Below are 26,579 nucleotides of genomic sequence, written 5' to 3'. Positions count from 1 at the left end.
GTGACAGTTGTGTGCTACCATGGTGACAGTTGCTTGACTCATCACTGCAGCACATCATCGGCCAACATAGAGGAACCAAAACCCCAAGGAAAAAAGGGGATTCTGGAGAAGACCCTAATGATCATCACAGCCAGAGCAACAACCTCCATGGGCTTAGAAGCTTCCTGTATGACCTACCTGGGAGCACTAATGCGCCCATCGGAGGAGAAGCACAACCCCCAACAAGGCCCACTTGCAGAAAGAAAGGCATATGCATCACAAGTCATGCTAAATTGTGGGCCAAATGTTAGGAAAGAGGAGAGCATGACAGGTGCAGACATGCCTGCACCTAACCGCAGGGCAAGACATCAATTAGTCAAAACCCTAAGGAAAGCAGCAACCCGATCCAAGGTGGATGGAGTCGATCAATTTGCAGTATTTGATCTCGATGGAAGCTAAAGGCCAAACCACCATAGGCTAAGTATGACCCAAGTAAAGGGACGTTCACTCATGCAGATCACCTAAGTGCCAAGAGTGCACTTAGGAGCCTGATGGTGCAAGAACTAGAAGGAGGTGAATCACGACAATGAGCTTTGAGGGCAAATCATGGCGGAAGCGTAGTGGGATTTGTTATGACCCATAGTTGAAGCCCCACTCAACTAGCCCGTGACTGCAGGGATGACCTAGACCCCATAAGCGTGCACGCATGCACACAAGTTTCAAGCGTTCACCCGTAGGCATGTGCACTCTATCAGACCACATGCGCATGGGCACACCCACCAAAGCAGCAGAGCATAGACCAATCAAGCATCATGCATGCATACCAAACACACAGTCTGCACACTGCACAGGTCGACCAAGCGGGAGCCGCAGACCATGCGTAGAATGCCAAGCCAGTCACCTTTGTGCCCTGTCCCCTGCCTGGGTTGTGTTCTGTAAATTGCAAGGGAATGTTGCAGTTGGACTAGTGCAGTAGTGGTCAGACCTGCATAGCTGCCCTAGACGGAAAAGCTGAAGACACACTCCCTGCAGAATGCGCATTATAGGGGTGCGGTTTTGGCAACAGGCGCCCAGGCCTGGGCGCCCTTGTTCAGACCCTCTGCACCTTGTCAATAGAGGGTTCCCTTTTGACTAAGTAACCCATTAGGGTTACGTTTTTGTAATAGGCAATATAAGCCTTTTGTAAGGGACGACAGAAGGATGAAATAGAAAATATTTGAAGTCCCTAGAAAGGGTCTCTTCTTCTCCCCCTTCTCTTCTTCTTCTGCATTTGGTGTGCAACCTTTTGGGAGAGGTTCAACCCAGTGCTGAGCCGTTTGGAGCGTGGTTCTCTCCAAGTCGACAGAAGGTTGAGTGGTTTCCAGCTCCCTGAGTTTGTTTATGTAAAACCCACTTTTAAAAAGAAAAATCCCTTAAGACCTGGGTCAGATTCGAATCCGACCCAGACCCGCTAGGATTAATGCCCGCAGCACAATGGCTAGAGTTTTAAAACACTTTCTCCAACCAACCCCTCCATCCCCCCCCCCCCCCCCCCCCCCCCGCAGTTGCGCCCCCTTCTCGTCTCGTCAAACAGGGAAACCCACGAAGAGTTTCCTGATTTACATCCCCCCCCCCCTCCGTGTTTTAAAATCATGCAAGGGTGAGGGGGAAGCCCTCACCCCTGCGCTCCTCCTCCTCCCTCTCAACACCTTCCCTCTCTCTCTTGCTCCCTACGTTCGGCAACACCGATGATGCCCCCCTCTCCCCATGTATTCTTCTTCTCCTTATTTTTCTTCTTCCTCCCCTCTCTCCCTGCGTTTGCCGGGAGGCCAGTTCCCCCTGTTGTGCCTCCCCTCTCTCTCTTTGTGTTCGTCAAAAGCCCGGCAGGAGGCCAGCAGCCCCCTGTCGTGCCTCACCCTCTCTTTATCTTCTCTCCTTCTTCGTTTTTCATTGTGTTAGAGGGCCGAAAGAAGACGGACACCCCCTGTCGCTCTCTCCCCCTCTCTATAACCTATTTTAAATGGATCGGCAGGGGCCTTTGCCCCTTTGTTTCTCGATAGGTCGATAAGGGGAGGCACCCCTTGTCGCCTGTGCATGGCTTAAGCAATGGTTGTGCCCCTACCATTTTGGGTAATCGGTTGACAGGGGCAATCGCCCCTACTGTTGCGCATATCCTGGCAAGCAGGGGCATGCCCTTGCTGTCGTAGGTTTTTCTGCAGGCAGGGGCAAGTCCTTGCTGTTGTGTGTTCCCAGTAAGCAGGGGCAAGGCCTCTGCCATCCCTTTTAACTTCAGCGAGCAAGGGGGGCGAAGCCCTCTGCCATTCTAGAATATCGTCAGGCAAGGGCCTTCACCCTGTCTCCCTTCTGTTTGTCAGGCAAGTGCTAGGCCCCCTGCCACCGTGACCTATTGGCAGGCAGGGGTCAGACCCCTCGCTTGTGCACTTAGTTCAGAAGGCAGGGGTGCAACCTCTTTCATCGTTTTTTTGATGTAGGTAGAGGCTCTGCCCCTATCAATGTTTTCATTGTGGCAGGGATCCCTTACCGTTTGGTAGGGAGCCCATGCCGCTTTCCTTTTCGAGATGGGTCAACAAGGGACTGAGCCCCTGCCGCCTGAGCCTGACCATATGGTTCGTATGGGGCAGAGCCCTTGCTGTCGCTAGTGATTTTTGGCAGACCAGCAAGGGTGATGCCTCTGCCACCAAGGCCTACTCATTTAGGCAAGGATTTGACCCCTGCCTCTTGCATACTAATCAACTAGGGAGGGTACACCTCCCTCCCATCATTCCTGTTTTAGTGGAAGGATGCTATGGCATTCTCTCTTGTTTGCTTGGGTCGACGATCGAAGAACAGGAAAACACCCTTGCTCCTTGCTTCTTCTTTTGTCGCTTTTATATTAACATTGTATTTTCTGCATATTACACGATGGATCCCGCTCATGCCCCGCAGCCTGAACACTACATCACCTACACTCGTAAGTGCATGCAGCGACACAACCTCCCAAGGTAGGGAAAAGTTGTATGAGGACTTTGGATGAATTAAATAAAGTATTTAGATATTGAGATAATGACAAGTGATATTTACATGTGTATGACTTTGTGATCTCCTGTTCTTGACTTGTCTTTATTTTTCTGAAATTTACATGTTTTCCATATTCTACATGCATAGGCTTGTTCTATAGTAAATTCTTGTTACTGCTTTCCTATACTTTCTTTTTGTTGACATCACACCATAGATACTTAGTTTTGCTAGTACATGTTTGTTCTTTTACCACCCTTAGGCAAGCCTCGTAGGGTGTGCTGGTGCGCATACAATATTTTGCACCTTCAAAAGGGGGTGAGAAATTGAGTACAAGCACTATAGTGTCGAGAAGAGGGTCTTCTTTGTGCAAGACTCAACTTCTTGAGCATGAAAGCTTACTTTTGAAGATAGTGTTCTCTATGTGAGTTGGTAGATGTAATTATTTGCACCCGGAGTCGGTTACTCGGAAGGAGTGCTCGGATCCACAAAGATCCTGAGACTTGTGTTCTTGTTTTGTAAAAACTAAGCTTGTTAACTGAAATCACATATACTACATCCTACGAAACACAATGTTGGGTTATCCTTCAAGAAACTCATGATCTAACATCACAACCGAACCCTTTAGACAGGTACGGTATGTACGCGATCCTGGATAGTATGAAAGGATGTTGAGAACTTCGAACTGTGCAATGAGTACTTTGTTAAAATAAATAAAGATAATGATGTTTGCCTCCATAGGCCAAATGCTCAAAGAGCAATGCATGTCAAGTTGAAACCAAATGAATTGCATTATATTTAAATGTTACCCTCTCATCGTAGTCGTACCTTTATATAGGTATGACTGTACTTTTGGACAAGTACGTCACGCTGGTGTTACAATGTTTGGATGATGAGGTTGTGGCAACCTTGAAGCATGCATAGAGTACAATGTTGATATCACATAAATGATGATAATTCACCTTTACAGGCAAGATGCTCGAGTGAGTCTAGTAGACCAGAGCATGTAGAATGGGGCGGCAGTTAAGAAACCCCCATCGTACCCATTTGACTCTTGCGCTTCAACAAGAGAGATGATGGATGATACAAAAACTCTGATGAACAGGTTGTTAACAACCATCCTATAAGCAAAAGACTCGGCTTCCCCATTCATCGGAGTTAGGAGAAATGAAACTATCATAAATTATCCTAGGTGGTAGCTCCTATGTACTTCTGCATAAGTTGGATGCATCCATGAGCCATAAATGCCTTTGAAGATTTACTCTCTTGGTCACTGACCGTCCTCTTAGGAGCGAACTCAGTCAGCTATTCGGGTTAATAAAAAATACTTGACATAATAAACCCCTAGATCGGCCTTGACTGTTTCTATGTTTTACGTCTGTGCATACCTACATGCCAGTTAATATCAGAACTTAAAGAATATTTTGTTCACAATAGTTTTAGATTAATGAGATTCATAATGCTTACGATATTTCTTATGCTTTATGATGAATATCTCTTTTAGTACAATAGTAGAATAAATTTACTTGCTTGTAGTTCAATTACACATTTTAATTACTATTGTCAATGAAATAAATTGTTTATTCTATGATGTCCTACTTTATTTATTTTATATTGTCTATTCGTGCACCTACTAGTTTGTTATGAAACTGACTCATTTCATGGGCAGGTGACCAGTAGGACCTTACAGGCGGTCGATGGCGCGATGCAACTTGGCTAGAGATTTTCTTCTTTCTACTAGCATTTTGGCTCTGTGTTTTGGGTTTTCTTTAGATTTTTGGATTGTGGAAATAGTGTTTATTTTTTTTGTAATAAACTGCAAATTCTATTAATAATGTATGGTTTTGTTCATTATTTTCATTAAATAGTTTTTTTTTTATAGATGATGATGATTTTAAAGCTAACGTGCCCAAAATTTATCAACTTGTGCTCTTTTCTAAATTGCTTTTGTTGGCGATCTTAAAAGTCAAAATCCTAAACTTTGAAAGGTTTGCATCAATGTGTTTCAAAATCATAAGTTAAAATTTTGGGGTGTTACAATTTATCAGTTGGAGCAAAAGGGCCACAAGTGCTTCATTTCTCCTTCAGGAGGCGAGTCAACCCTAGTTGCCTTTTCTCAGACCAGGCTGCCCGCGGGTCTTAAGGATGTGTGCTTGGTGCTGACATAGCAACACCCACCCGCTCGCGTTGCTCCAAGCTGCAGGCCACACTCACAGGTTCTCGCAGTCCTGCGTGCTTAGGCACGCTGCAGTGCAGGGTTCTTCTGCGCACGCAAGGTGTGCACCACGCAGAGAACCTCTCTTAGCTCTGAAAGGCACCAACTCACGAGGCCAGCCCTTTCGCACACGCGCAAGTCATGTGACGTGTAAAGAGCATTCCCCACAGTGTTCACCCATCCTTCCTAACCCTCCCTGCCGCGGTCTTGCATCGTCTCAATGATCCTCGTCACTCAAACGGATGCACCCCATCAGGGTGCGTCATCGCACTCGTCACGCAGCCCACCCCGCTTGTCTGCGCAACCCCTGCCTAACCACCTCTGCACTCTCTGCATCTTCGACCCAACATGAGTGACCTCCAGCTTGCAGACCAGTCTTCACAATCATCGCAACAGGGGTTTTGAAGGTACTCGAAAAGCAGGTCCTAGCATCGTTGTGCTCCCCAAGGATGTGTTTGATTCACTGGTGTTTGTTCAGGACCTGTGAGTTGCACTGGTTCCATCCTTCTCTTTGAAATACAGAAGGGAGGGAAGCAAGTTTTCCCCACCGAGATTGGTTTTTCAGTGCTTTTAAAGGCACCCTTCTCACCAAACACCAATCCTTATGAGTTGGGATCAGGTCAGAGGCAGCTCTGACCGTCAAGTTGCCTTGGATGTTGTTCATCCATGTGAACGACATTCAGAACACCATCAGTTTGCTTTGTTTTTAACGCAAGAAGGTTATATGTCCCCCCCCCCGAACAGGACAATTAGCTATATCTCATGTTCGGGGGTCCCAAAAAGCACCACGTATGTAAGCATGTGCGTCTCGTATCCCTATGTTTGTCAGCATTAATTAGCGTTGGAGTTTGATGCGACTGCAAAGACTTAAGTACCCTCTCCTCCATTGGTGCCAAAAAAAATAACGATTTTTGAAAAGGAGTGGTTGTAAAGACTTAAGTGCCCCGAAGATGATTATTTAAGACTCAGTCTCTGCACTGCAGGATTATTTGAGAAAGAAATCTCCCCTTGAGGAGGCCATGAACATCAACCCTCTCACTCTCTCTCTCCCTTCTATTTCTGCTTCTATGCACATCCAACAGAAGATCTTACATTGCTCCATCAAGCACCGGTTGACCTGCACATTGACTGTTGTGGAGCCTGATTCAGAGTTTTTACCCTTATAGGAGGAGGGTTTGGGGGCTCCTCCCAACGTGGATAGCATCGTTCAACTTGATTCGTTGTGGAGCCTGATTCAGAGTTTTTGCCCTTAGAGAATGGGGGGTCTGAGGGCTCCTCCCAGCGCGGGTAGCATCATTCAACTTGATGAGTTGTGGAGTCTGATTCAAAGTTTTTACCCTTATAGGAGGAGGGTTTGGGGGCTCCTCCCAACGTGGATAGCATCGTTCAACTTGATTCATTGTGAAGCCTGATTCAGAGTTTTTGCCCTTATAGGAGGAGGGTTTGGGGGCTCCTCCCAACGTGGATAGCATGGTTCAACTTGATTTGTTGTGGAGCCTGATTCAGAGTTTTTTCTCTTACAGGAGAAGGGTTTGGGGGCTCCTCCTAGCGTGGGTAGCATCGTTCAACTTGATTCGTTGTGGAGCCTGATTTAGAGTTTTTGCCCTTACAAGAGAGGGGTCTGGTTTTTAGTTAAAATGAGGAATGAAATGACAATAGAAATTGCTCAAAATTTACAAGAATAAACTAGACTCAATAACAAAGACACCATTTTTTATGGATTTGGAATATGATCTCCGGTTAGAAAGATATGGCCCTGACAAGTTGGTCCTAATTCGGGTAGCGATTTACAGTGATTTGCTTACTGAATAACACTATAAATCGCTATAGCGATTTGCGGAAGACACTACAAATCACTATAGTGAGATTCAAAAACACTATAAATCGCTATAGCGATTTGCGGAAGACACTACAAATCGCTATAGTGAGATTCAAAAACACTATAAATCGCTATAGCGATTTACGGAAGACACTACAAATCGCTATAGTGAGATCCAAAAACACTATAAATCGCTATAGCGATTTGCGGAAGACACTACAAATCATTGTTGAAAAGTCGGATAACACTATAAATCGTTGTAGGGCTCGTTGGAGACCCGAAATTACTACAAATCGTTGTAGGAAAGCCCGATAACACTACAAATCATTGTTGGAAAGCCCGAGATCCGCGCCGGGGGGAGCCCCGGACCCCCCTTCTGTAAGGGCAAAAACTCTAAATCAGGCTCCACAACGAATCAAGTTGAACGATGCTACCCACGCTGGGAGGAGCTCCCAAACCCTTCTCCTGTAAGGGCAAAAACTCTGAATCAGACTCTACAACTCTTCAAGTTGAACGATGCTACAGTCAGTGTGCAGGTCAGTCGGTGTTTGATGGAGCAATGTAGGATCGTATGTTGGATGTGCACAGAAGTAGAGAGAGAAGGGAGAGAGAGTGAGAGGGTTGATGTTCATGGCCTTCTTCAGGGAGAACTCTTTGCCTCCCTTGATTTCTTCTCTAGAGAGAGAGAGGGTTTTACAGTGTTTTACGAAGAAAGAAGAAGAAGACTTTGAAGAGTCAACATCATCCTCGACTTTCTGGATGGAGGACATGTTTGTCCTTTTTTTGAATAGAGAAAGAAGAAGAAGACTTTGAAGAGTCAACATCATCCTCGACTTTCTGGATGGAGGACATGTTTGTCCTTTTTTTTCAACGGAGAAAGAAGAAGAAGACTTTGAAGAGTCAACATCATCCTCGACTTTCTGGATGGAGGACATGTTTGTCCTTTTTTTGAATTGTTTTTTTTTTTTGAATAAAGGGCATTTTTGTCATTTTCTCAAACCATCACTTTATGAGAAGAATAGCAAGAAAGGGTACTTAAGTCTTTGCAACAACACCAGAGTTCAATGCAAAGTTATGTCAACATACACGGGAATACGAGCCCCATGTGCTTGTATACATGATGCTCATTCAAAGCCCCGAACACATACGTGGGATTCAGTGAATCATTAGGGGGGAACATACACCACCCTCTCGTTTTTAACCGATCATTATTTACACTGTAGAAGCCCCTCATCTAAAGCTTAAAATGGCTGTCCATCACATTCAGGTAAAGCTTATATCTAAGCAGCAAGCTCTTTATCAAAGGTGTTCTGGTTGCTGTCCATCACATCCAAGGACAGCTCTGACGGTGTCCTTTCACAAATTTTACCCCCTTCTAACTAGTGTGGTCTCACCTAGAGTAGTCCTCTTCATGCTTTGACAAGTTAATGTCTTTCCCAATCATGGCCACCTTTCTTGACTAGTTCCCATAAACGGCCAACCTACCTTTGATTGATAAATGACAAAGAAAATATGGCTTACTGGAAAATAGGAACCCCTGCGGGCCAAGTTGAAGGGATGTCACAAGTTTGAAACCCACAGGTTGCATCCCTTAATGCAAGGTCAAAGCTGGGTGTACTCTTTGGTGGGCAGGAGGACCTGTGCTAAATGGGTTTTTCGGGCTTATTTGATGCTTTTTATGCTGTTCCTGCTCCATAACTGTGTTGGGCATGGTCGATTTACTAAGAATCCACACCTGCATCATGTGTTTTCAATAAAAAAAATGATATTTAGAGCCTAAAAAGTTTACAAAGATTTTGAATCATTAATTTTTCAAACTTTATAAAAACTCACCCATGTATTGGAATCAAAGGCATCAAGAGCTGATCCCTATAAAATCAAGTACATAGATCACTTCTGTATGGTTAGAATTTAAAAATAAAATGAAAAGTGCACAAAAAACTCATTTAGCACCAAATGGGGTTAGCACTGACCCATTACTTTATATATATATATATATATATATATATATATATATATATATAGAGAGAGAGAGAGAGAGAGAGAGACTAGTCCACAATGTCTGCACCTAATCTTAGTTTGGTTGGAGTCAGGCACAGGTGGTCCCCACACGGACAGGAACCAGTGGCTTTTAACAAGTCTTTATAACAGCCCTGATGTGGCTAATCGGATCTTACCAAATGGGTCTGATCCAGGCATTATTGAATCTGATCTAATCGGATCTTGCACAATCAGATCCGAATTCAGATTCAAAATTGTAGGATATTATGAAATATCAAGATAAAAACATGCCAGAAAATCAATCCCATGCCAAGAAGTCACTACACCTCCAAGGACACCAATCCAGACCGGATTAAGGAATCATACATATTTTCTGTGCAAATGGGTCTGTCCATACATTCAATTGGGATTGAGCTTGTGTTCGAGTTCAGAGACAAGACTACATTGACGGAAATGATGGCAAAGCTGAAAATAAAAGTTTGGGGCGTGTCCGAGCGGGAAGTCATATCGAAGCCAGGGATCCGGTACAGCCCATTGATCCAAATGGTGCTGGTAAGGTCAGTTTCTCTAATACCTTTTTAAATGCTTATAATTGCTTGGAATATAAAGGGTTGGGATACCCCAAAAAGTAAATGTTTACAACAAACCTGTGTAGACAACATAGAACATATATAATATGCATATCCCAAAAAAAAATGGAGGACATTGGGCTTGGGTTTCTAAATTGGATCCCGCAGCGGTTCGATTTCATCCCGGCGGTGAGAAGGTCAGGTGAAATATTGGTGGCCTAGAAGTATGGCATGAAGGGTAACTTAGTTGTGCGAGGGAGGTTCTGGATCACTATTTGTTTTAATGATCCAACATCCAATGAAGTTTTTCCTCTAACCTGTGTTTATGGCTCAACTACCTCGCTCTTATAGAGGCTTTTTTGAGAAGAGCTTCAACATTTAGAGAGAAGAAATATGATTAATTGTTGTATTTCAGGGGACTTCAATTGTTTGCTTCCTATATATATATATAAACTTATGAACAGGTTTTTTTTTGTTAAGAGTGAGTGGTGAAAAAGAAGATTTGATGGCAGGGCTGTCAATCATTGCAAAATTTTACATATACATTAAAAAAAGCACGATCTAAAGGTTATTTTTTACTTGGTCAGATGTATAAAAATATTAAAAAAACAAAAAATTTACATTTTGTCACTAGTGGTTCTTAGGGTAGCAAACATTATCCTTCATATATATATATATATATATATATATATATATATATATATATATATATATATATATATATATATATATATATATATATATATATTCCTTACATGAAACATAATAACAAAAAGCTGAGCTATATATTTTTTTTTCTTGGTGTTTGATCTTGATTGGTTGGATTGAAGTGCCCCCAAAAAGAATTCAATGATACAAGTTTCTTTAATGATAATGGAGCAGTTGTAGTCCATATGAGACTTTTGTAACCTAAGCGGTGTCGTAAGCTATCAAGTCCCTTTCCACCAACCAACTCAAAGGGATGGTGAGGTCGAATGAGATCAGCGGGACATTATCATAAGGCGAGTTTGAATCCTAAGGGGTTATTCCCCAGCTTGCTTATCTGTCAAAAAAAAGTAAAAAAAGAAAAAAAAAAAAACTATGATTAATAGCCACTGTATAAACTTGGTCAATTCAAGGGTTTGGGTACAGAGATTCATACAATCTACAACCCGCCAAAACCTCAAGTCAATTTAACTCAAGTTTGGGAATCTTGTGAAGTGCAACCAAGTTCTTGAAATTCACACTAATAGGAAATAGTCTGAAGGTTAGGATCATGAACTTGATTGTGTTTCAAGCAACGACAAACGTAGTTGTTTTAACAGGCTGAGCCTTGAATGGACTTGGTGAGGGCAGTAGTCATGAACCTATTTACAAAGATTGATCAGTTTTTTCTGAGTTTTTCTCTTTTCTCTATTATGTTTTTCTGAGAAAAGTTAGGACATTTGACCACGGCAGGAGTATGACGCAAATGAGGTTGGTTGGGTGGGCTCATAATTAGGGGCGTCAATGGGTCGGGTCTGGTTGAGACCCAGGTGGGACCGAACCTGAATCTGATTTGAGTACTGGTATCAGGTCTAATCAGACCCACAATAAGAGAAACCATACGGGTGTTCTATAAGGATTACATAAACCAGACATGGACTATACCCAGTAAAATAACATTTTTTATCTTTTCTCCATTTAAAATTTATGGATCTTAGTCAGAACTCGGGTCAAGCCCGGGTTTGATACTAAATTTCACAAACCATACCCAGCTTCATATATTAATTGGATACTTTGAATCTGACCCAGATTCTAATCGGACCTTCCTCTTTGTCATGACCAAACCCTGACCTTATAGGTTCTGGTATGGGTCGGGTCTGGGTCAAACCGGATCCATTGACACCAGCTCATAGTCACAAATCTGATTCTTGGGATTTTCTTGGCAAGGAAAAATCTTGTGATATAAATTGGAAGTTTTTGCTTTTTGGGGAAGAATATCAAGAGAATCTTAGTATGTTCATACTGATATTGAAAAACGAATTTGAAAAAGAACATACAAGTATGAAAAAGAACATTCAAAATATATTTTAGAAAAAAAAACGTGATTTTGAATTTCTTACCATTTGATAGGGATTTCATGCACGACTATGGGCAAGTGCAGCGTGAACCCAAGTCCAAGATGGGGGCGTTTGAAAATGAGATCTGGTGATATTGAAAATGACTAGTGATGGTGATTGTCAATGTCCATCGCTCATCCTGATGGATCAATGGTGGATGACAAATTTTTCATTCAAAAGAATTTTGGAAGATTTGGCATCCAGTGCAAAACAATTCATAATCACCATCAGTGGTGACTTTCAATATCAATTTTTTTTTAATTTATAACCCGAAGAAACCGCACCCACCCAGCGCAAAGACCTGGTTGTGCTGGCTCAGCCTGTCATGCTTATTCTACATTTTGGCTTGCCTAGAGGAGCCCATGAGAATGAGAGCTTGACTGCCCATCTAGCTGCCAAGGCTCCACCCCACTACACCAACCTCCCTTGGGGGCGACTTTCAATATCACTTGATCCGCTTAGCACGTGTGACATCTGCCTTGCAAACACAGGACACGTGGACTGGGGGGGACAAAATGTGCCCCACGCGTTTTGTCCCAAGTACATGGGACACAAGAGTCAGAGAGGGGTTGCAGGTCAAAAGGCAAAACCTTGTATGGATTAGTGTCAACGGGTCTAGTATGCCCAATCCAACACGTACCAGATCTACTTGGACCCGGTTTTAGTAATTAAAATAGTGGATTGATTGCCCATCCATGTCTGGACCCATAGGGTCTGATTAGCATATGGAGCTGGATATTGGTTCATGAAATTTCATACCAAACCCGAGTGCCCCTAAGTTCAAGATCTCTAATGTTTAATGTAAGAGCATAAAAAGATTACTTTACTGGGTAAGACCAAGTTTAGTTTGTGTTATCCTGTTTGTTTTTTCCTATAGAAGGTCCATTTAGATCTGGATCTAGACCCAGTTATGACTACCTCTGGGGGTGAAAGACCAAACCTTTGACACTTGAATGCAGGTCAACGGTGGGGTTAGATCCATTTCAGTTTCAGTGATATCCAGATCCGGACTGAAACATTTTACCTTAGCCTGTGGTGACTTAATTAGTTTCCACTTTACATATCCAAGTCCAAATTGGGTTCTGACCCGAAAAAAAAAATCGAACCGATACAAGCTGTTAGGTTGTGATAATGGCTCGGTGGCGCTCGTATTATTAGCTTTTGAATCATATTTTTTTGATGAAAAAACATGATTTATGACTGAGAAAGTATCAAATGTATGATTTTCTAACCATATAAAAATCAGATTACATGTATGTCCCAATAGGGATTTCCACTAAAAACAACATATAGATCACAAATGCAAGCTAAGTTTCATGAAAAACAACCAAACAAACAAATACCAACAGGGGCTCCGCTTGTTTGGTAGGAGCTGTTAGTGCAAGTAACTTTGTGTTGGGACGTTGCAAGTTCAAAACCCAATGGTACTACCTTGTGTAACTGGTGAAGGTCTGCCTAACCCCAGCTTGCCTATAAAAAAAAACAACCAAAAAATGAAAATGAAAAAAAAAACTTTTGTACCCACAAATGACTATATATGACTGTAGCGAATATGGTCCCAAAGGGGTTCAACCTTGAATCCAATCCACACATAGAGGGTCAGAAACAGATTTGAGTCGGTTTAGATCACTAACCATTGATAGGGATGTCAATGAACCGAGTTTTATCCCATATATATGACCGAATTCGATTCTGTTTAGTTGCATGTGTCAAGCTAAAACAATATCCCAACATAATTGGATGCAGACATGGTTTTGATTTATTGCTACAGAATCCGAGAAAAATCTGAATGTAATGGATATCCGAATCCGTTTACATGTAAAAAGACGGATCTGGCATGAGATTGTTACTATCAGAATCCAGATCCGTTTGGCCAACATTTTGAATATGGTATTGACAACATCCAATCCGAATCCCAACCGTTTACATCCCTAAGTTTGGTACACTAGTGGTAGTGGGTAGGTCCACGCGTCTTCACACGTGAATTCAAAAGGAGTGCAAACAAAAAAAAAATAATGATTGTCCAAGGAGGTTTCCAAGCCCCCAACTGGGTGGACAAGCTTGACCCTTCATCAACCACCCCACCAACCTGGTCCTTTATCACCTACTTTAAATCACAAACTAGTAAAATAATGCGTAATTCCTGATACAGACCTACCTTTATCTGAATTTCATGTCAAATATCACCTTTTCTAAAATTCCTGAAACGGTCCTGGTTTTTCTAACAATGGTCAGATAAAAACCTGTTGTAACTAATCCACCTTTGCCACCACCTAGTTAGCCTGGATTTTTAGGGGGCGTTTGAATCGTGGACAGGGAGTACCAGGACAGTGCATCCTGTCGGAGGGACAGAACAGTTATGAAAGCCCAAATATCATACGCACAGGCGTTTAAATCAGTTTGGACTTTGCCATGATGTCACGTAACCGTCCTCAACGCCCTCCCAACTCCTCCTATACCCTTCTCCCAAACAAAGGGATTTTTCGAAAAACTGGGTGTTGGGCCTTCATGAGTCAAGTGGCACCAGCTTACAAGTTGCAATATTGATGGACCTTACATGTGGATTCTCAAATTGATTGCAGTTGGATTCTGAACTCATTCTCCCGTGTTTGGATCAGAGATACGGTTCACTTTTGTGATCCAAATCAATATTAAGAGTAGAAACGTATCAAATGGATCCAAATATTGCTTTTACTTGGTTTCAATCCATTCAATTGGATGAGGGCACAGAATAACTAGGTGAATTTGAATCTGGATCAAGAAATATGTGATTAGAATTATTTTGGTTCTGACATATTCAGTGTCATCTCTTGTTTGTTCGGGGCAATGTGGTTAGTGTGAAGCACTTTAGTTTTACGTTGGAACAGGTAGAGAGGTAGGCCATCAGTTGGGCATCCAACCTGGTTAGTTGCTGCTTTTTAAAAGGAAAAAGTTTGTATTTTTGGATTTGTTTCATTGCTAGTGGCTTTTCTAGCAAATTGACAGCATTTTGATTAATAAACTGTTGGATTGTATATAAGGATTTAAGAAGGAAAAAGAAAAGCGATATAATTAGAGATCTTAGTTTCTTACAGTATGTGCAAAATTCTTGTATCTGCAAACATTGTTCAGTTTTTTGTTGAAATATTTTCTCCATTTAAACAAAAAAGCTAAATGGGTTAGCTTCTTTGATAATTAATAACAAATGCTTTCTGATAGTGCCTATGTTAATCTACATATAACTGTCTCTCCCTTTTGACCTGTGCTAAACCTTACTATCTCTGTTTATGTGAATGAGTTTTTTTGGATTTGGTGATTAGTATGCCCAAATTTCGTGGGGCCCACCAGTAAATGATCAATCTTAGACTGAGACTGGTGTATTACCCGTCAATGGCCTTTTCCTCACCAACCATCAATTTGGCTTGAAAAAGAGGGGGCTCCTACCGTGTTTCACGGCCCACTGATTTTTTCCTTGAAACCATAGTCCACTACCCTCTTTTAAAATGTCAAAAAACATATCCATAACCCCACCAACACCCACCTACCAACCATATATATAAGTTACCCCATCCCCATCGTTTGGCTTCAGGGCCAGAGTCTCTCTCTCTCTCAACCCCAATCCATTGACATATCCCCATTTCTCTCACCCCAGTCCATCATTTCATAAGACATAGTCACCACCCTCCTTTTGCTTCATTCCTAACAAACTCTCTCTCTCTCTCTCTCTCTCTCTCTCTCTCTCTCTCTCTCTCTCTCTCTCTAACATGGCCACCATGGCCATGAGAGCCAGCTCTCTCATCCTTCCCTTACTGCTTTCATTGGCCCTCTACTATGCAGCACCCCAATCCAGTGTCCTTTCTTCCCTCCCAGTTTCCTCCGCCACTTTGGCTATATCTCTCTTCTGTTCCCTCTCTATCATCTCTGTATTGCTTGGCTCTGATGAGGGTAACGTCCCCCCGGGCCCACTTGCCGTCCCAATCTTTGGCAATTGGCTACAAGTAGGTAATGACCTTAACCACAGGTTCCTAGCCAGCATGGCCAAGAAGTATGGTGACGTTTTCCTGCTCAAACTGGGTGTGAGGAACCTGGTTGTGGTCTCGAACCCAGACCTGGCTAAGGAGGTCCTGCACAGCCAAGGAGTCGAGTTCGGGTCGCGCCCGCGAAACGTCGTGTTCGACATATTTACCGGGAACGGCCAGGACATGGTGTTCACCGTCTACGGCGACCACTGGCGAAAGATGCGCCGGATCATGACGCTGCCCTTCTTCACCAACAAGGTGGTGCAGCAGTACAGGGAAGGTTGGGAGAGTGAGATTGAGGAGGTGGTCAAGGACCTGACGAAGGATGAGAGGGTCAAGAAGGAGGGGCTGTTGATCAGGAGGAGGCTACAGCTCATGCTGTACAACATCATGTACAGGATGATGTTTGATGCAAGGTTTGAGTCAATGGATGACCCACTTTTCCAGCAAGCCACAAAGTTCAATGCTGAGAGGAGCCGTCTGGCACAAAGCTTTGAGTACAACTATGGGGACTTCATCCCCATCTTGAGGCCATTCTTGAGAGGGTACCTCAACAGTTGTAGGGACTTGCAAAACAAGAGGCTGGCCTTCTTCAACAATCATTATGTTCAACACAGAAGGTAAGTTTGCTCATTGATCTTTTTCTTTTTTTTATGATAAGGAACCCATTAGGATCGAACCTTAATTGGCATAATTCGTTTTATATATGTTTATTTATTTATTTGCAGGAAAGTGATGGCTGCTAATGGAGCTAAGCATATTATAAAGTGTGCAATGGATCAGATCATTGAAGCAGAGATGAAGGGAGAAATAACAGAGGCCAATACCATATACATTGTGGAGAACATAAATGTGGCAGGTGAGAACAATCTTCTTATGAGTGCCCCCTACAACCTAAGGCGATTGAAATGCTTTTGAAAACTGAAAATGATTACTGGCCCATTGTGAGCCTGAAAAACAAGTCAACATAGTAATCTGCTGTCACCTGTAAAGTTAAAAGCTTTCTCCTTAAAATCTCCTTCATCTTTCCTTGAAAACAAAAGTACCCTTTGTTGGCAGGCAGCATGACATAATGGAATCAAAATAAAACCTCCAAATAGCTCTATAGATTTAGCATTTGCAAGAGGTTGTTAGCCATTCTTAAAACTTAGACCTTGAAGAATTAGTCATTATTCAAAAGCCTAACAAAATTTTTTGACACTTGGTGCAGCCATTGAGACAACATTGTGGTCAATGGAGTGGGCAATTGCTGAGCTAGTCAACCACCCAAGGGTCCAAAACAAGCTCAGGGAAGAGATCTCATCTGTCCTCCAAGGAAGTCCAGTGACAGAAGGTGACCTGCAGAGGCTGCCTTACCTACAAGCAGTAGTGAAGGAGGCTCTAAGGCTACACACACCTATCCCATTGCTAGTGCCACACATGAACTTAGATGATGCTAAGCTTGGAGGCTACAACATCCCCAAGGACACCAAGGTTGTTGTGAATGCCTGGTGGTTGGCAAACAACTCTGAGTGGTGGAAGGATCCCTCCGAGTTCCGGCCGGAGCGCTTCCTAGAGGAGGAACAGAGTACCGACGCGATCGTCGGCGGCAAGGTCGATTTCCGATTTGTTCCGTTCGGCATGGGACGCAGAAGCTGCCCTGGGATCATCTTGGCACTGCCTATCTTGGGCCTAGTAGTTGGAAGGTTGGTTGCAAAATTTGAAATGTTGCCGCCTCCCGGCATGGACAAGATAGATGTTTCCGAGAAAGGCGGGCAGTTCAGTCTGCACATTGCTAAGCACTCGACCGTCGTCTTCCGGCCAATCTGAGGATCTATTCAGATCTGTTCTACGTTTGAATTTGAGACCTTGTTCCTAACACTTATTGGGCATACCAAACAGGAACTCTTTCTTCTACACACTTTGTTCTTGGACGATCTGGTTTGTTGGGCTCAATTACGTTGTCATTGTCTCTGTCATTTTGAGAATTTGTGTATTTGGTTCTGCGCTCAAGTTATAACAGTTTTCCTTTAAAGATTATATGTAAACGACATTTACTACATCTCAGCCATCTCTCTCTCTTGCATGGGTTTCAGATCATGGCTGGATCTTGGGTCTAAATCCATATTTGGATAAGAAGGATCCCAACCCAGTCTAGATCTAAGCTGATTTTTTGTCACCTCCAATCAAAGGTTGGCAGCGTCACATGCCAAGGTCTACAAATCAGACCAATATTGCGCGTCATTTCCAGCCATAGCTGGCTGGGTCTCGTTGGCCTGACTGACCTAAACCAAGAGCCCACAAAGCCCACTTTGATAACTGGGCTGGTCCACTTATAGGCTCGAGTTAAGGTCAAGTTGATTAAGAGTGGTAAGCTTAGTGTTTTTTGATAAAAAAGAATCGAGAACAATAATACTTTTGTCTTTCTAAAAAAAACAAAAGAACTTTTGGGTTGCGTCTAAGAAAATAAAGGAAAAAACGAAGACAAAAAGTAGCTGTAGTCCAATTGTAAACGCAATTTGTCCAATAAATTTCACCAACTTCCTACATGCACTCCACCTTAGTAGGGCTCTCCTCATTTTTTTTTTTTTTTGAGGACTAGGAATTCCTAATCTCTCATAAAGGGAAGGTACTTGGTGAGTTCCCTTTTTATGGTTTATTAAGACCCTGTTTGGAAACTAGTAGTTGGGATGGGACAGGAAGTGGCTGCTGCTAAATCCTGGATTTGACAGCTAAGTGTTAGCTGCCAAATCCGTGCTTTAGTATAAATACAATGCCGCTTCCCATACCAAATGCATTAACTCCCATCCCATCTACCAGTTTCCAAACAGCCACCAGGTGGTAGATTGACCAACTTTTTGCCAAATACATCAACTCCTATTCCAGACAGGCAGAGCTTTTGTGTTCAGAACGATTGATTCCCCTTAAGAGTCAATATTGTGTCACTCAATATTGACTCTTAAGACTAATCTAACATTTGGGCATGTTTAATTTTGGATCCAAGCGATGAGTCCCCTTAGACTCGGTTAAGTGTTTGATTCGGCCAACTCAATAGGGTCATTGTGCATGGCTCGGCTTTCCGAGTCGGATTCCTTAGCCAAAATTGGATCTGATTAATAATTAGATTTGGATTTAATATCAAGTTTTGCATCCAAATTTGTCTGAATATGAGAAAAATCCCACTCTCATGTAAATGTTGGATTTTAGGCAAGACGGGTCGAGATTTGGTTTTGGCTAATTCCCATCTAGCTTTGATTTTGAATTTAGCAAGACAACTCATAAGGTGTGGATGCTCCTTAATATAGAACTATATTTAATATGTAACATGTGATAAATAAACTTTCCCCTACAAATCAAAAGGAACACCCCAATTTAGAACCAAAGCATTCACCATTTCCATTAATCTTTATCGGAACATAGGCTCAATAATGTTTTTCAAGTTTTTTTTACATTATTTTATTGAGTATGAACTTCTCTCATTATGGCTTTGTTTGATTTTTGCTCTCTTGTGATGGAAACATTTATTGGCAATATGCCTTTTATTTTCACAAACATAGCACGGATCTTTTTTTAGTTTGTCTTTCTTGAGCTTGAAAAATCTTTTTAAGCTTATTGGGAGATGTACAATTGATATACTTAAACTTGGAATCCTTCTTCACCGTTATTTTCGATAACATGAACTTTAAAGGTTTGCTCAATGACATCTTTTCTATCATAATTCTATTTTTTCTTCAATTCTTATATGTTGGTGCAACTCTTTTAAAGTAATAACCTCTCTACAATTGTAACACCACAAAATTTATAACCCGAAAATACAAGTTTTTTGTAAAACATTGATTCCAATACGTCCAACCATACCAAATATTAAAGGGCCTCCGGAGTGCAAGTGCGACCATGTCTTAGCCTTATAGTACCAGGTCCAGTTCAAAACCACCTAAGACAAAATCGATTTGACTAAATTACATAAAAAAAATTATTTAATAAACAACAAAAATATTGTTCATACCATTCATCCATAAATCAATTTAAAATGTTCACCAAATAAATGAATTGTTCATATAATTAGTTTTAAATTTAATAATTAATTAATCAAAACAAAGTCTCCTGAATTCAAATAATTGGTTTACATGATACCCCTACAACATCCCTCAACCGCTCCAGCTCGTTCACTCATTACCTGTGTGTGAAATATAGGGGTCACACTTCAACAAGCTTAGGAAACACAATGACGATGCATGCATATAACAAACTAAGAATACATGACATCAAATATCATTAAGAACATGTATCTTGTACATAACCAACACAAGACATCAAATTAAACATGCACATCCAATGCTTTTATGCAACATGTCATAAAATAAGAATAAATTCATAAATATGCATCTGAATTATTAAGGTATATTTTCAAACAAGTTTTTCAGACTAAATGTGCTCAAGTGTAAGGTTTTTTTTTTTTTATCATTCTTGCAGGTACACACATAACAAGTCATTGCAATAGAGGTGACCATGCGGGTGTTTATTATGCTATGCATTTTCAATTTCTATGAATGACTTATTGAAGTAGATCCACTGAGGGCAATATAATGACTGAGAGAGACCCCACCAGTGATGACAATCAGGATTCATCTTAACACTTCTACAGAAAATAATGGACTTACCACCTAATAAAAAAATTAATAGTATGAGCCTTCTACTACATATGGATTGGAGAGTTGGTGAGCCATGATGTAATAATACTCTTACCAAAACATATACTTGGTCATACAGGGGTTGTACCATCTACCCTCAACAAGGTAGACCTGAGATTTCTAATAACATATACCCTTATGAGGTATACCCAGAATCTCTCAAATTAGAGCAAGCTTTATTAAGCCCATAAGTCAATGTGGCTTATTCATATGGATAACCCATTGCATTTAGTATGTTTTGGTTCCCATTTGGAACTAATACTCAATATGCATTCATGAGCATACATGTACATATATACAATTTTCATAATCACATGCATAAATACAACATTTGATATACTCATATCAACATTAAAATTACATGCAAACATATATTTATTTGTGCACACGACTCTACATTGGTTCCTTGAATGTATGTATTTTCATATCTTACCGCACTACAATCACAAACATATGTAGCATATCAAATTCATGCTCTTGTAACACTAAATTGTTTTATTGAACTATAAGCTCATTCTTGAGCATTCACATGTGCAAGCATGCATATCATGTTTTACAACACATAACATCAACATATATCATTATGATGCATATCATAATAACAAATTGACTATCAGAAGCTCATGTTGTAAGTAATATCAACACTAGCATATTAATAAAGCATGCAACGCAATTTAATATTTTACAGAAATTTACATGTTAACCATGAATATCTTTCAGACTAGTCAGAATAAATATCACAAGACAAAATAATTTTTAACAAGTATATAATTAAATATATGTTTTCATAAAAAATATCATAAACATGTATTTCGTGACTTTGATTCAATATAAGCATGTTATACATATGCATGTACACATCCTAGCATGCTGAATTTACAAAAATCAAACCCATAATATGAAACACAAGCAAGATCCAATATAGTTTTAATAAAAAATTTTAATTTTCTCAAAAGAAATCAGTTTCACCTAAATATATCAAATTTTTAGATTTTTAAAACAATCATGGATTCATTAATATCAGATTTACATGAACAAAACTTAATACATGACATTCATAAATAAATCTAAAACCTAACATAGAAAATAAATCACATAAAATGATTTTTTCAAAGAACCAAACCGGTTTATGCAACTACGTCAAAATGATTTTCCCGAAAATAATTAAGAGATTGATTACTTCTATGGACTGAACCATATTAATCACTACATCAATCATTGTTGCTATATGCATCTGAAAATCGAATCTCAGCATGCTCATGCTTCTTAGCATCATACATACATCCATAGTTAGAGTGTGCTTACCTCAAAATTCAAAAACTGAAACCTTAGGGGGCTTCTTCTTTTTGAAGACCATCACCTCCTCTTAGCTGCACCAACAATGGATGTACATCCACGTAAGTTTCAAACCTCTAAGATCCTCCAATGGGGGGCATGGAATATTGAGAGGAAGAGAGAAGAGAGGGAGGGAGGGAGGGAGGGGCGTGTAGGAGGTCCTCCTTTATAGCTCTTTGGAATATTTTCTATTTTCAATAGGAAAATCCCTTATATAAATTCCCTAAATAATTTCATACCTATTAAAAAAAAATCCTAAGTTAGTTAAAATATCTACAAGTTATGAAAACTAATAAGCCTCTTAGATATTTAAGCTTATCAATAATTTTAGAACTTCTATATAATTTGACTTTAGCCAAGGTAAAGACCTTAGCCAAGTAAGAGGAGCCCACAAGGGAAGACGTCACACCTTATGAAGCCACCCTTCCCTATTTAATTCAAAACCAAATCCTAATGTGTTTCTTAATCCCTTAGCTCTTAGCAAATTAGCCTACTTTTCAAATTAAGAAACTTAACTTGACCTTTTGACTTCAATAAAGATAGAAATTCTTATGCAATTATGAGTTAGAAAGGTAGAGGACTTTAACAAGTAGGATGGGCCCACATAGTGGGGCATCCCACCCTTGGGATCCTACTTACTTAATTAATAAATAAATTAATTTAAATTCCTAATTCAAAATCCTAATAAATCTCTAAATTGAATTCTAATTCAAATTAAAAATTCAACCCACACTTAAGACATAAAATTTATCCTATTCCTTAAATAAATGTGAAAAAATTCATAGATATTACATCCTTCCCGCTTAAAAGAATATTGTCATTGAAATTTGATACGAGAACTAGGGTATTTTTTCTTTCTGAGTAGGGTCTACGGATATTTATCATTCGAGATCACATGACCTACGAACATAATTTTCTCAAACCCAAACTAATATCATAAATAATCATATCAAGTAGAATCAGATCAATGGACAACACTTGTCAACCAATTAACACCTTAATCTCAAGAAGATACAACTAAAGAAGACACAACTTCCACTCTAATATCTAAATTAGACAAAGATACATTGAGCAATCTAACAGACAAAAGAATGCTTAATAATAGAATCAAATACAACTCATGCAAGAAGATCAACAACAATAGTAATACCTTTCCTAAGTCTGCCTTGGTTGTTCGGTTTTGTGACCATGGTAGAATATACTTGCCCGTTATTCTCTTTTTGCGCTTGTTGGGGAGCTCTCTATTGTGACTGTTGTTGCTACTGCTAGGGTTGAATTCTCCTGGCTGCCCGCTTCTAGTTATCAACCTTCTTCTTGAGACATTGTCTAATGTAATGGCTCATCTGCCTATAATAGAGATAAGAACATGTGTCACAAGGGTACAATTATCTATTATGAGAATGGTTGCACTTTGGGCACCATTGATTAGGCCTATGTTGTTGCTCGATTTCATCCTCATCTCAAAATAGTTGTTCCATCTCCTTCTCTGACTCAAAATAACTTTATTCCTGTTTTAAGAGGAATAAGAAGAAAAAAAGGAGAGGAATGGTTTAGGGTTAGGTATATATATATATATGTGTGTGTGTGTGTGTGTGTGTGTGTGTGTATAAAGATTTTATAATATATAAGGGTATATTAATAATTTCATTAACGGGGACGAGGATGGGGCAAAGAAAAAAGTAAGTCCATCCCCGCCTTCATCTTCGTACGGGTTTTGATTTTCACCTTCATCCTCGGTTCATTCCCTATTTTATGTCATCCATCCCCGGTCCAAATGGGGTGGATTGGGATGGATCTCCATTTTTTTCCCATCGATTGCCATCCCTAATTCTGAACCCAAAAGCTATTAGTAAACCATAATAAGAGAACTCACTAAGTACCTTCCTTTTATTATGAAGGTGGAGATCATCTAGGAAGTTGGTGAAATATATTTGACAAATTGAGTTTATAACTGAACTACCTATCCTTTTTTATCTCTGTTTTTCCCCAATTTTCTTGGACGCAACCCAGAATTTTTTTGTGAGGGAGACAAATTATTGTTTTTTAATCTTTTTTATCAGTTATATGACCAAATAGAGTATCAAAAAGCACTCAGCTTACCACTCTAAATCAACTTGAACTTCACTCGAGGGTATAAGTGGACAAGCCCAGTTATCAAATTGGGCTTGGTGAGCTCTTGGTTTAAGTCGGTCAGAGGCCAACTGGACCCAGCCAAATTTAGCTGGAAATGATGTGATCCTTAATGATTGGTAGACCTTGGCATATGACGATGTCACCATATAAGATTGGATTCAGATCCAGCTAGTAGACCCAACTTCTAACCTTTGATTGGTGGTGATACAAAAGAAAAATCAGCTCAGACCTAGACTGGTTGGGATCTTTGTTATCCAAATATGGATTTAGCCCCAAGATCCAACCATGGTATGATACTCATGCATGAGATAGAGAGCCGAAAAGCAATCAACATTACTTAAAAATGAAACTCAACAAAGCATTGAGTCCCACAAGCACAAATACAATGGCACTACATGAAAACACCATTTACACAAAACCAGAAAAACCCGAACACAAAACAGAAAACTCATCAAGGACCACAAACATCTAGATGAGGATCGGTTGGAGGCAGAGGCAGGTCTTTGAGATATATGCATAAGATAACATACACATCACCCAAGACCCTATGAGTCAAACAGTTAAGATTTAAAGGGACATCCCAAAAAGTAGCATCATTTCTGGCCATCCATATGAACCACCACACTGTAAATAACCAGACTCTCTAAATAGTCCTCCACTTTTTTTTGCATCTAATTATAGCAGGGTTGAGGATAAGATCTAACGCAAAGCAGCCCTCCTGCACAAAAGCTGATGGATCCCTCCAAGTTTTAGAAAACAATTCCCAAAACACTTCACACAACCAAAAAAGATGTGTGGTTTCTTCAGTCTGTCGACAAAGCACACACCAACTGGGAAACTGAAACCCCATCCTCTTGATATTGTTATGGGTTTGTATCTGGTCATGAAGAATCAACCAAGCTAATACCTTGGTCCTCGAAGGTAGTCCCTTTGCCCATAAAGCATGTTTAGGGATCCAACCCGGACTTGTAGGTAAAAGAGAATGGTACACCTTGTGGACTTGGAAAACTCCCACAAGAGACTGTCCATTAAAGCCAAGATCCGTCTACCCCCACGTCCAAATCTCTGTCAAGAAACAAACGCAATGCCCTAAACCACATTTTCCTTAAATGCAATGTGTATGGTCCACGAGCCCCCCGACGAACAACAAGTGAATCGATTAAACCATATTTCAGCCGGAGGAAGTTTGCACATGCATCTTGTGAATTATGAGCTAACCAACAATGTTTCACAACCAATGCCACACTCCTTTTACGCAAAGCAAAAATTTCTAAGCCAACCATAGTCTTTGGCATAACGATGGAGTTCCATCCCACCAAGTGCCTCTTATAAGGTCCATTTACACCTCGCCATAAAATTTTGACAGGACACGCTTAAGTTGTTGCTCAATGTTGACTGACATGACACAAACCGACATGAAGAATTCTGGAATCACTGACAAAACATGCCTGATCAAAGTAATTATGCCTGCAAGAGACAAATATTCGGCACACCAAGATTGGAGCTTAAGACCGACCTTGTCAACAACCGGTGCCCATGATGTTTTAGAGGTTGCCTTGACTTGTAGGGGTAGCCCCAAGTACTTAATCGGCAACGGCCCTAAAGCGCAATTGAAAATTTTTTCTGCCGCATTTTGACTGATCGGATCGCCATTTAGAAGCGTGATCGAACACTTATTTTCATTGAGCCTCAGCCCGGACAAAGCTGTGAAAAACATGAGAATAAGCCTTACACGGAGCATCTGTTGCACTGAAGCCCTTCCAAAGACTAGCATATCGTCTGCATATTGTATAATATGCCCAGAAAAACCTTGGATATCCAACGATTGTACGAAGCCCCTTGTATGCGCGCATCTAAAGAACCACTGCAAGTCCTTTTGCCACTGTATTAAATAAAAGAAGAGATAACAGACATTCCTGTCGTAGACCGCACCATAATGAAAACTGCTCACCCTTTATCCCGTTAATGGACATCATGGCTTGTGCATTGGTAAGGAGCTCTGACACCCATCTAGAAAATTGGTTGTCGAATCCCATGTGATTCACCACTTGCAAAAGAAAAGGCCAGTACACAGAATCATATGCTTTATTAAAATCAAGTTTCAACACGAAGTAAGGAGTACGACTCGCGTGCATGGAATGAATGACCTCTGAAGCCAATATATATGCTTGTTGAACTCTCCTATTTGGAATAAAAACAAACTGAAAATCAGAAAAAAGATTAGATGCCACCAATTTTAGTCTTGATGCTAAGACCTTTGCGACTATATGATACAAGGCTACCATTATAGAAATGGGATAGAAGCGCATAATATTTGTAGCGATGCTTTCTTTTAGAATAAGAGAAATTAATCTGACATGACACTGCCTAGGCAGTCTAGAGTTACGATGAAACTCATCAAACACTGTACACAAATCACTCTTCACTACTCTCTAGAAAACTTTGAAAAAATCTACAGGGAAACCATCTACTCCTGGTGCCTTCCAACCCCATAAATTTTTAATTGCGTTCATGATTTCTACTTCTGAAAACTTGTGTTGCAAGGTTAAGACCTGATCAGGTTGAAGAGAAGGAAATACCTCATGCCCAATATTACCTCTCATATTTGGCGGAACAGAATAAAGCTTCTCAAAATAGTTAAACATCGCCGACACAAGATTTTGCCCTTCCCATAACACCCCGTCAATTGTGATCGATTGAAGGATACTTCGTCTAAACCGATCAGAAGCAAATGAATGGAAAAATGAGTATTTTCATCCCCTACCTCCAATCATTTCACCCGAGC

The 26,579-nt window shown here is 40.6% G+C and overlaps 1 protein-coding gene across 1 annotated transcript; it reads left to right on the top strand.

Moving 5' to 3' along the window:
- Positions 1-15,214: 15,214 nt before the first annotated feature.
- LOC149837048 (taxane 2'-alpha-hydroxylase-like) lies at positions 15,215-17,697 on the top strand. The gene is made up of 3 exons (XM_090005780.1): positions 15,215-16,276; positions 16,385-16,515; positions 16,867-17,697. The coding sequence occupies exons 1-3, from the start codon at positions 15,402-15,404 to the stop codon at positions 17,463-17,465; spliced, it is 1,605 nt and encodes a 534-aa protein (XP_089861906.1). The 5' UTR covers positions 15,215-15,401; the 3' UTR covers positions 17,466-17,697.
- Positions 17,698-26,579: the final 8,882 nt, after the last annotated feature.

The sequence above is a fragment of the Nuphar pumila genome, chromosome 5 (assembly GCF_984573655.1).
Source record: "Nuphar pumila chromosome 5, dmNupPumi1.hap1.1, whole genome shotgun sequence".
Taxonomy (NCBI): domain Eukaryota; kingdom Viridiplantae; phylum Streptophyta; class Magnoliopsida; order Nymphaeales; family Nymphaeaceae; genus Nuphar; species Nuphar pumila.
This window is presented reverse-complemented; position numbering and strand designations above follow the sequence as displayed.

Coding starts and splice junctions, on each gene's coding strand:
- LOC149837048 (XM_090005780.1), top strand. CDS start 15,402: ATGGCCACCATGGCCATGAGAGCCAGCTCTCTCATCCTTCCCTTACTG. Junction 16,277..16,384: donor CATTATGTTCAACACAGAAG/GTAAGTTTGCTC, acceptor ATTTATTTGCAG/GAAAGTGATGGCTGCTAATG. Junction 16,516..16,866: donor GGAGAACATAAATGTGGCAG/GTGAGAACAATC, acceptor CACTTGGTGCAG/CCATTGAGACAACATTGTGG.